The 12174-nt window shown below is 34.0% G+C and overlaps 1 protein-coding gene across 2 annotated transcripts in view; it reads right to left on the bottom strand.

Moving 5' to 3' along the window:
- Nucleotides 1–12174, bottom strand: part of SRBD1 (S1 RNA binding domain 1) — a 185224-nt gene that overhangs the window by 148308 nt on the left and 24742 nt on the right. For both annotated transcript variants that reach the window (XM_006909626.3, XM_015587611.2), the window contains exons 7-9: nt 11302–11440; nt 7201–7297; nt 5808–5943 (exon numbers count right to left, since the gene is read on the bottom strand). In XM_006909626.3, the coding sequence (XP_006909688.1) occupies nt 5808–5943; nt 7201–7297; nt 11302–11440 (372 nt within the window). The remainder of the gene's footprint in view (nt 1–5807; nt 5944–7200; nt 7298–11301; nt 11441–12174) is intronic.

Genomic DNA, 12174 nt, shown 5'->3' with positions numbered 1-12174 from the left:
CCTTCAATATTAGACATACTGAAAGAAGCAATAAATAGTAAATAAAATTCTAAATATGAGAACTTATCTGTAATAAATGCATTCATGAAGAGTACAACAATATGGGAGGAAGAGTTATTTCATTCTCTTTATATCAATAGCACATTACTAGATCAAAATACATTATTGGGGGTTTTTTTAATCTTTTTGACCATACCTAATAAATTCAAAGGACAAACTCACAAAAAGTCCTGACACAAGAGGGCCTGTAGTACAGAAGGAAGGAAGTAGTAACAGAAATAACAGAACTTGGGTCAGAAACTACAGCTGAAAGTGAGTAGAGGGATAAAACAGAATTCCTGGAAATGACATTGAAATTGAATGAGAAATAGGTAGTAGAAAAGACACAGGAAGTGTAACATGAGTGAAAGCTGCAAAAAAGAAAAGGAATATAAAGCCTCATGAGAGAATGTGAAGGCCAAGTTACAAATTCATATGGTGGAAAGGAGCAAACTAAGGGCCAATTTGAAGGGAAAAAAGATGCAGCTGGAAGAATCAATTTTGTAGACAGCTAAAACAGCTATTCCCACAGTATTTGGAGAAGGAGTTCCAGGTACTATTGTTCCTTTACCACTGTCTTTCATCATGTTCCTTCACTTCTGTAGTCTTGGGTGCTGTATCCTGGGGCTACCTTTGCTAAAGCTGAAAAGCAGGATTCAGAGTTGAGGACATGAGGCCTCAGCACCATAGGCACTGGGAAGCTATCTCCATAAGCTAGCATATCATCATTCTGGCTGCCAAAATAACCAGGAATTTCTTAAAACACAGGGCTATTTTTTCAGAATGAACACTCCTAGAATGTTCTACTTTTTCAGGTCTGAGTACTATCACACCTAGAAGCCTGTGTCAATCATAAACTTAAATTCAACCACATACTAACTCAGAAGGCCACAAGTACTAAGCACACTAGTTAAAATGCAGAGACCAAAATATTTTCAAGCAGATATTAGAAAAGCTAGGTGTTTTGTTTTTTTAGATTTTTTAAAAATTTTATTAGTTTCAAGTATACAGCACATTGTTTGGACATTTATAGTTTATAAAACAATCCTCCTCATTGCACCTTCTCTCCTCTGGTTTTCCACCTGGCCAATATATTAATGCTAACTGCATTCCCTATGTTGTGCTCCCCATCCCCATGACCACTATCTTGACCACTACTAATTTGTACTTCTTTAACCCTTTACCTCATTCTCCCAGTCCCCCAATGTCCCCTCCCCTCTGTCCATCACTAAATTGTCTATATTTGTGAGTTTGTCCTTTTTGTTCCTTAGATTCTACATATAAGTGAAATTATATGGTATTTATCTTTCTCTGTCTGACTTATTTCACTCAGCATAATAACCTCTAGGTCCATCCATGTTATTGCAAATGGCAGGATTTCATTTTTTTAATGGCTGAGTAATATTCCATTGTATATATCAACCATAACTTCTTTACCCAATTGTCTGTTGATGGGCATTTAGGTTGCTTCCATATCTTGGCTATTGTAAATTGCTAGGTTTTAATAGAATGAGAGTATTCACATTTTTTCTAAAGTTGCAATGAAATTAAATCAACAGAAAGGGAGACAAAATATGACAACAAAATCCTGCAAAAGTAATTTTAGTATACTTAGCCATTGGTTTTGTTAAAAAGTCTTTTTCATTAGGCTCTTTCAGTAAACTATAACTAGGCAAGTAAATTTTCACTCTTCTAACATTTTTTCAAATTATCAAAAGTATTCACTTCACCTGATGTAATAAATACACTATGCTCAAAAGTAAAACTGACAACTTTAGATATAACAGCAAAACATTTCAAATCTTCAAGAGCAGAGACAATATCATCTATATATAGATGACAATATATAATAAGTGTTCGAGAAATATTTGTGGAATAAGTGGGCTCTTCATGTTATGTTACACCAAACGCATACACACACACACACTCTCTTCATGTCTGTACCATCATAAGTTTAAAAAATCACATTTTTAACGATGAATTTAAATATCACATAAAAGGTAACACATTCTAGTCTTTTTCATTATCCTCTCCTTATAATAGTAAAGTGCAGATAGGAGAAAAAAAATAAATTTAAAAAATGGTTCCAGGTTCAGAGAACACTAATGGTCTCCTGATACCAATTCTCCTCATCCACCCATAAAATCAATAAAGAAAATAAATAAAACCACACAATACCCACATCTTCAGCATTTCTAGGAGACAGAGAATCAGACTGGAATCAGGTATCTCAAAAACAATATACAAAGCAGGCAATGGAAGAGCAATACATTTAAGAAACCTTATTAAGGAAAGAAGGGGTAGTTAAATGTGCTTTATGGAAGGAATATGACAAGAAGAAAATAAACATGTTAGCAGTGATAATCTTTAAAAAGAAAAAAAGAATATTATACTGAGCAAAGCTGTCTTGTCCTTTAAGTATCAAGGTCATAGGACACAAGCGTGAATGCATCAGAACTCAAAAAATATTGTACACATATAAACTTCTTGAGAAGCATACAAGGGCAAGGGTCAGCCAATTAGGGCTTATCGGCCAAATCTAGTCTGTTTTTGTACAAAATAATTTATTAAAACACAATCACACTCATTAGTGTATGTATTATCGATGACTGACTGCTTTCATGGTACTAAGGCAGTTATGTGGTTGCAGCAAAAGTTACCTGGCTTACAAAATCTAAAACATTTACACTCTAGTTCTTTACAAAAAAAATTTGCCAACTCCACAGGAGACTAGAATATAAGTTTCATTCATCTAAAAGAAGGCTGGAAAGCTTTGGCAAAAGGATTAAGGGCAAGCATTTCATATATAGATGCAGGGCTGATTAAGGCAAGGGTGTAATCAATATAGATTAAGAAAACACAAGCTGCAATCGATACCAAAATAGACGCCAAGTTAAAAAAGCATTAAATAAGATAAAGGACACTTTATAATGTTAAAAGCACATTCTGGTTTTGGAATATAACAAGGGGGATACATATCACACTTTAAAGATGCGGTTAGGTGTGAAATTACCAAAATAGTGGAGTAGGGAACTCCAAAATTCCATCCCTCTTCAAAAGTAACAAATTAGCAAAAATTGTCAGAATCAACTTTTTCAAAACACTTGAATCTAATCAAAAACTTACAACAACCAGAAGAACTCTAAAGGAGAAAGAAGCTGCAAATTTTTGGTTAAAAGTACTTTTAACTTACTCACTTACTATGCCCTGCTCTCTATCCTGGCAGTGGCTATGAAGATAAGAGCTTATATTTCTTGTGTAAGTTGCTAATACCAGAGAAAGCAATAAGGTATTTATTCTTAAAAATTCGTGATTGTATTTTTCGATCTACATGGCAGCTCCCTGAGGAATTGGCTCAAGGGCTCACCTGTTTTGCCTGTGTCAGAGCTTCCCTGGGACAGAAGCAGCTTCCTGGGTAGCAGGAAACACTTTTGCTGAAAGCATTTAAAGGCAAATGTATTAGCTGCAGTCTCAAGGAGTAAGGAATAAAAGTCAGTGACAAGGAATTACAGTGAGGGCAACATAACAGACCAAAAAAACTGGGAAGGAAAAGGCTGGGAAACGAGATACTTGAGGCAAAAGAAGATTTTAAAAGTTCCTATGTATATGAGGGAATCTAGGAGGACATGTGCATGCTCAGAACTAAACATATGCTCTGAAAACACTTGAGAAGACCTTGAGCTTTCACCTCTGACTGCCCTTCGAGCTCCATGCAAAGAGGAAGTGTAGGCTACAGCAGAGTTTTAAACTGCCTCGCTAAGCATTGGAATGCCCCAACACGGAGCCCATATGCAAGGACTAGGTGAGTTTGTTTTTTGTTTTGGCTCCAAGCATTTAAGGAAATCGCTGTCAAATAATGAAATGTTCACTAAGTTAAAGGAACAGAAGCTTCAGTGGCCACACACAACAAAGAATTACAGACTTTACAAAAATAGTTCGGAAATCACTAAACAAACAATGAAAACTCAAAACAGCAACGACAACAAACACTAGGAAGAGGGGCAAATCTGATTTTCAGTGTTGCCAACTTATAATATTCAAAATGTCCAGTTTTTAACAAAAATGACAAGTTATACAAAGAAACAATAATGTATGACTTATTCTTGGAAGAAAAAGAAACAAATAGGAACTATCCCTGAGGAAGCAAACACTGGCCTTACTAGACAAACTTTAAATCAATTGTCTTAAATATGCTCAGATTAAAGAAATCATAGACAGAGACCTAAAGGAAATCAGGAGAACTCTGTCTCAACAACTACAGAATGTCAATAAAGAGTTGGAAATTATATAAAAAGGAACCATACAGAAATTTGGAGCTGAAAAGTACAATGACTGATATGAAAAATTAACTAGAGAGGTTCAATTTCTAATTTGAACAAGCAGAAGAAAGAATCAGCAAGCTTGAACACTGGTCAATTGACATTTTATAGTCTGAGAAGGAAAAAAAAGAATAGAGCCTAAGAGACCTGTGGGACATGATCAAGCGACATATGTATAACAGAAGACCCAAGGATGGGGAGAAATGAACAGAAAGAGTAAAGAAATAATGGTAAAAAATTTCCCAGTTTTGATGAAAAACAACCTATGCATCCAAGAATCACAATGAACTCCAAGAAAGATAAACTCAAGGAGATTCACAAGTAGATACATTATAATCAAACTGTCAAAAACCAAAGCCATAGAATCTTGAATTAAGTGAGAGATGTAACTCATCACGTGCAAGGGCTCAGTAAGATTAACAGCTGAATCTACGCAAAACCATTGGAGGCCAGAAGACAGTGGCATGACATATTTAAAGTACTGAAAGAAAAGAAGTCAACAAAGAATTCCATATCCAGAAAATCTATCCTTCCAAAATAAAGGAGATGGTTAATGGGTATAGAGTTTCAGTCTTGCAAGAAGAAAAAGTTCTGCAAAATGAACAACAGTGTGAATATACTTAACATTACTGAACTGTACACTAAATATGACTAAAACAGTAAAGTTTAGTTTTATGAATTTTACTGGTTAAAATTTTTTTTAAAAAAATGAAAAATTAAGATTTTCCAGATATACAAACACTGAGGAAGTTTGTCACTAGACCTGCCCTATGTGAAATGTTACAGGAAATCCTTCAGACTGAAATGATAAAACACTAGATGGAACTCGAAGCCATACAAAGAACTAAAGAACACTGGTAAAAGCAGCTAATAGGTTAATATAAAAGCCAGTATTGTATTTCTGGCTTGTAATGTCTTTTATCCCCCTTTATAATTTAAAAGCCACATTCTACAATGTAGATATAGCCTATGACTACAACTAGAAAAAAATTAGTAAACTGAAAAATGAAATTAAAAGACTAAGGTATAATGACTATGATTTCTATAACTGAGATCTCTCATACTTTATTCTAAATCAAGTATCTCTAATTTGTATTTCACACGGACAAGATCCAGAATTGAGCATACTTGGAAGCAGAGTCTAATAAGAAAGGTCAATGGTCAGAAAGTCAAGGTACCTGAGGTGATATACTGTCAGCTATGCTAATAATTCTTAGTGTCACTTACTAACTTCTCCGGGTCTTGAGTTCCCCATTTGTGAAATGGAAAGAATACGACAACATTATAATAATTTATATAAAGAAAAAAAGAAAATAGTTGATTTAAAATTCTTTAATTCCTTAGTAAGTAAGGAAGCAGGCAAAGACAAAGTATTTATTATTATTATTATTATTATTATTATTATTATTATTATTACTTTCAGCATACAGAAGCAGTTTCCTTATTTACCTGATGATGTTGGATATTTCTTATGTTGCATGAAAAATTCTGGTAGAGTACAAATTTATCAACATCTTTCTCATTTACTTTTTTTGAGGACACTTTTGCTAGAGATGACTGGAGAGAAATATATCTATTTTGGCACCTGTTCAAATACACAGATATTTTTAAAAAGTAGTTATTAATATATGTAGTAAAGAAATATGTTATATGGATTAAGGTTAGCAAAAAAGATACGGCATTACCAAATGAGATTTTTTTAAATGATGCCTAACTAGCATAGGTCCTACAGATCTATTTGTGTCAACCCAAGTCTCCCATAAAAGGCCTCAATGAGTTCAGATACCATCTGCAGTTATACAAGAGGCCAAAACTATCTACAAAGATTCAAATCAATAACTTTGGTCTAGATATCATCCTTCTCTAACCACTGAGTCAGCCAGTCAGAACCAATTAAAAGCTAAAAAGAAGAGAAGTAAAATGTGTCAGGACAGCTTCCAAATGACAATGTATAAAACTGGAGACGAAATTTCAACAGTATGATTACTTATAAAAACACATTTAAAAACCTAGGCAATTCTCCTACTTTAACTCATTCTGCTAGGACCACTGAGAAAACAAAAAAGTTCTCTACCTTATATTAACAAACACCCTGACAAGCTATAGTAGCCAACTGATTCATATCCACCTTTCCTCTCCTCTGCACAGCTCACACTGCTAGAGATGTGGAGAGAATGGGAGAGCAGACCTTTGGCAAAACACTGTCTTCTCTTCTGATTCACAGCCAAAAAGGAAGGACAGAGGATATAAAAATGAGATTTTAAAGTAATACCTTATTATAATGAGGCATTAAATCCACAAACCAAAGTAGGGTCTAGGTCGAAGGGTTTTAATCTCTTATAAACTGGGACTGTGATACCATGGATAAGCTGCTCTCCATCAGTTAAAATTCACTTTGAGGTCAGTACTTTTATTCATACCTGATATTAAACATTCTCAAGTTAGCCTACCACTGGTAAACACCAGAAATAAGATAATATAAAATTAAGTACCTATATCGCAATATGTTTAAAAAACAATGCCACCCACTCTAATTTCTCTCTAGCATGTATTGTGTAATGCAGTGGTTTTTAAACTGTGTTCCTCAGAGCCCTCCATTGAGGTGCTTCAGTGTAAGGAAGACAAGCAGGCAGAGTTCCAGGCTTCCTGCCCAGAATTCAATTAAAGCAATTTTACTTTATCTGTTTTATATATTAGGGTTCTGTTGTTTGAACAAAGAGTTCTGCTACTTAAAAAAAAAGTCTGAAAATAAAATTTTTAATGAACACTGGTCTTAGCACTAACCATGCCGCCCTTAACAGCATGAGTCCACAAAGCAGAAAACTATAAAAGAGTAACTCACAATTTCCGAACGAAGTCAAGTGTGTCTCTGTCTTTAGCAATCATGTCTGCTAAAATATGCTGCACTCCTGTTGCAATGTCCTGGAGTGCTGAAAGCCCTTTAAGTAAAAGGGAAAACAAAAGCAAGAACTACAGATTAGATTTAAAGTCTACAATTAAATCACAATAAATTTATTCCATCAAAATAAAACCTTAAATTGACAAAATTAAGTCAAAAAATATCATAGCAGTAACTAGCTTCTCCTCCCAACCAAAACAAATCTCCAAAAGTAATAATATCAGAACACCACATACCACATAACCTAGAGGTGAAAAAGGCAGCTCTGGTTCCACCACTTATCAAATGTGTGACTCTGGGCAAGTTACTTGACCTCTCTGTGCCTCAGTTTCCTATAAAAGTCAACTAATAATAAGTACCTACTTCATGAAGTATTTACAAAGATTAAGTATGTTATGGAAAATATGTATTAATTGGGTCACATCCCAAGGTATCCTATTTCACTCCAGTCACAAAAATTCTCCAAGTAATTTTATTCATATTGTTATTTTGGCTTATGAGGCATTAATTCACATTTTCAATGACCCATCTGAATTTTTCAAGTCTCATAAGCACAAAACAAAAGCCATTATGTGGTTACTCATCTTCATAGTTGAATTGTCTATCAATGGTATGTTATGTTCTTCCAAGTGCTTTTGGTTTGGTAATTTACAGCAGTGAGTCTTGTAAATTATGGCTCCTATGACATCAACTTATATATTGAGAGATATCAGTTGCATTGCTTTTATTTTTTTTGTCTTTATTGTTTTATTTCCATTATAGCTTTTTTTTTCTTGCATTAAAGCTTGAATTACACAAATATAGTACTGAGTATCATAAGCATGTTTTCCTGAGAGTATAGTTTTAATGAGTACTAGATATAAAAGACAAAGAGAAGAGAAAGACAGACTCATGGAGTAATTAACAAAGAGAAAATGACTTGTTGGGTTTTATGATAACTAACCTTAACTCCTGAAGTAATTACATTTATTTTAAAGAAATTTAAAGAAAGAAATTTGGCCACTAAAATAGGAATTGCTTACATTTTAAGAGAATTTCTCTAAGAAGGAATTTTCAGGAACAAACTACCTTTGAGAAGCAGCAGACAATGTAAAGGACTTAGAAAAGCTGTGGCATATAGTAAGCAGTCAATAAATGTCTGTTCTCATGTTAGCTATCTCCCTAGATCAGTCTTCATCTAAGTAAAACCATTCACTACCCACAAATTCCTGGAGTTCTGAAACATCTCACGGCATCATTACACTAAGTTCAATGAGGGCATCATGGTGACAAGTCAGTAGTAAAGACAGAATCTACATTAAGAAAATGTACATTAATAAAAGAGAACATAAAGAGAAAATTATAGATTTTGCTATAATAACAAAGGCCTTTGAAAAGCTCCAGTCATTTTGGGAGAATACAATTTGTAAACCTTATGTAATTAAAATTATTCTAGAGCTCTAGAGCAATGTTTTATAAAGTACAGTCTAAGGACCTGAATATAAATTCACCCTAGACACTTGTTAAAACTATAAATGCCTAGAGTATGGGATTTTATTGTTTTACAGAGTATCACAGATGATTCTGATACTCATTAAAGTTTAAAAACCTCTGCTAGGGAGGTGCCCCAGGCCACCTATAGAGCAGTGGTTCTCAATGGGTAGTAGAAATTATCAGTCATTTGGGAAGCTCATCCACATTACATACTCCCTTCTTAGTCCATCTATGGAGTGAAAAGACTGGAAGAGTCTTGTGTGTTTTGAAGAAGCACTTTCTCTCATTAAAGAGAATTGATCTTTGGGGCTTAATGCAGCCAAAGATAATAGGAGTTCCAAAAGTTTAGTACCTAAGTGAACTCAGGAAAATAAGTTCCACAGACCAGAAAATCATATCCCTTGCCTTGTAGTGAAAGCTTTCCAACTGTTGATTCTTCAAACCTCTACAAGTATAACAAAAATTGAAGGGCCAACATTTCTTTTCACATTATCTGCGCTAAGGCCACTTCTTCTTATATACAATAGAACAACCAGCTACTCTCCTTGTATACTACACAGGGAAATTCTATATCTTCTATGTTATAATCCATTTGTACCATAGTATATATATCTCTTTTATTCAGACCAAATACTTGTTGGCCGGTGGCAAGTAAGAAAGTAAGATGAGTCCTCTACTGGGTAAAAAAAGACCACTGAAATATCTGGTTTCTTAAACATTTCTTTAAGGAATGATGGGCATGATGAAAATACTTCTTTAGAAAAACAGTAATAGAATTGAGGGTGATCATGAGTATATGAATAACATAAAGGATGAGGGGACTGAAAAAAGGAAAAAACATTCCAAGTAAACTTTAAAAAGCAGTATCTAGCTTGTTTGGAATTATAATTCTTTATCTTTGTGATTAGAGTAAAAGAAAGGGGGAGTAAAGCAAGCAATCCTGACATGTGTGTTAGTACTACTATGACTGTTCTGGGCCTTGATCTATCCCCATTATCAGAAGTATCACCAAGTATCCACCATCATGTAGTCCAGGAGTATCACTATATATGACAATAAAAAGAAATATGGTTATCAAGCATGTCCAGTAGGAACTCGGTATGAGTGTTAACTAAGGGTAACTTTGTACCCAAGGAGGTAAGAAGTAGAAGAAAAAGAAATCAACTATAAGAGAAAAATTACAATAAACAATAAACCTTTATGTGTCTAACATTCTGAAAACGTTTGATTCTAATAAAACATACCACGACTGCACACAGATAGTTCCCACCGTGGCCACCCTTAATGCACGGCTATACAATCTCAGCTACTATTAAAACATTACATGTTGCAACCATTTGAAAATCTAACTAAAAATACACATTAAAAAATTAAACAAACTTGAATTTTATTCATTTCAACCCATCTCTATATTCAAATAATACTAATTTGCTTTTTATTTTCATTATTGACCTTTCCAAAACAGTTAAGATGTGCTTATTTGTATATGAACAGACATATGTATTTTTTACAGACACACATACTCAAATTTTTTAATAGCAAATTCACATTTGCTGAATTATTTAAAACAAAAACAGATTATGGTATATTGTGATTCTCTACAGTTTAGCACATATTGTGGATTTTGTTATCAGATACTGCCCCCTACAGACACTTATGTCTTCCAGCCTATAGAATCAACAGAAGGCCAACAGAAACAAGATTGAGAGTAGGAATTACCAGAACATCACTCTCCCCATTAAATACTCTCAGAACGCTCTTGAAAAAAAGCCAATCTTATTTGAAAAGCTCTCATTCTCAGGCCCTCATTTTGACAATAAAACCAATGCATCTTGACATGTATCAGATATCACCTTGCTGGGGTTTTTCTTAGAAATAGCTCTGCCTTACTCCCTTCCACGCTCTCTCTTGTGCACGCACATACACAAAAGGATAGGAAAATACTTTTCAGAAAAAGACAAACACTTTACTCCTGCAGAGCAGAAGTGTGAAATTAGGACATCACTTTATACTTTATTTGAGTCAGAACAGTTGAAATTCTTTCTAAAGTATATATGACTTTTATAATGCAATAAATTTTTAGAAATAGGATAAAAGTTTTAAAAGACAATATAGAATTTTTATAACCTTTGGATGTGAAAGAATTTCTTTAAAAAGAAAAAAAAGCAATTATCTTCAAAATAAAGATTAATACATTGAAAAGATTAATAAATTATAATAAAACTAAGACCTTCTATTTACCAAAAGACAGCACAAAGAAAGTGAAAAAAAAATTATTCCTGGCAAAGATTTACAATCCACATAACTGAAAAAGAATATCTTAAAATGCTTATAAATTAATAAGAAAAAGATAAACAACACAATAGAAAACGGGCAAAAGTCTAGAAGAGGTACTTCATCAAAAGAGGAAAGCTGAATGGCTAAGCACGAGGTATATCGGAATTTACTTTGTAAGAATTATTCATTCTTTATATGCTATATTGTACAGTCATTACCTAATGAAACAAATTTTTTAACATAAGTTTTTCAAATTAAAAAAAGAAACAAAGCTGATGTCTTTAAAGCAGGTACCTTCTACATTTGGTTGAATGTAAGACAGCAGATTGAGCTCCCCTGGATTCTCGAGTAATGTCCTGGCTGCCCCTTCTAATCCCAATTGCCTTGCTCTTTGGGCTTTGGTGCCTTTGCTCCCAGTTTTATATGGAGCTGACTATAAAAAAAAGTCAGAAAACATATCACGTTATTCAGTTTTGAAAAAGTAAAAGTTAAATCAGGATACAAAACTGGAGGACACAGTGAAAATGCTAAAGACATCCTATGTCAACCTTTTCCTTCAGAGATGAATTAACAATGACTAGATAATACTAGCTGTATGAAGATGGCTGTTCTTTTCTGATTCTTTATACTTTTATATATGCTTAAAATTATTTTTTTGTTTCCATTCACTTATTTTGAAAACTCAGTGCCTGGACGGCAAGTACTGTAAGGTTCTCTAAAAGCTGTCAACACACAATGCTTCTACTTCTTAATCCACATTCACTTCTTAACCTGCCACTATCTGGATTCTCGTTCCACACAACTTGCTGAAAGAGGTATCACAAGGGTCCTCAAAGATTCCGATTATAAATATACATTTTTCAGTCCGTATCTAGCCAAATCTCTCTTCTATATTTAATCATTTAACGATTGATCATTACCTCCTTCTAAAACTCTTTCTTAGCCTTCCACACTATCTATCACTGTCTCCTGATTATCCTTATACTTTTCTATTATTTCCATGTCTCATTCTTAGGTTCTCCCTTCCCCATATGCACTTCAAAGGTTAGTATTCCTCAACAGTCTACCTTGACTTGTCTACCCCACCAACTCTCCTTGAGTGAAATCTCCCATTCTCATGGTTCCAAATACCAACTACATGCTGAAGATGCTCACATTCAGGTTTTC

Source organism: Pteropus alecto, unplaced genomic scaffold, assembly GCF_000325575.1.
Source record: "Pteropus alecto unplaced genomic scaffold, ASM32557v1 scaffold131, whole genome shotgun sequence".
Classification (NCBI taxonomy): Eukaryota; Metazoa; Chordata; class Mammalia; order Chiroptera; family Pteropodidae; genus Pteropus; species Pteropus alecto.
This window is presented reverse-complemented; position numbering and strand designations above follow the sequence as displayed.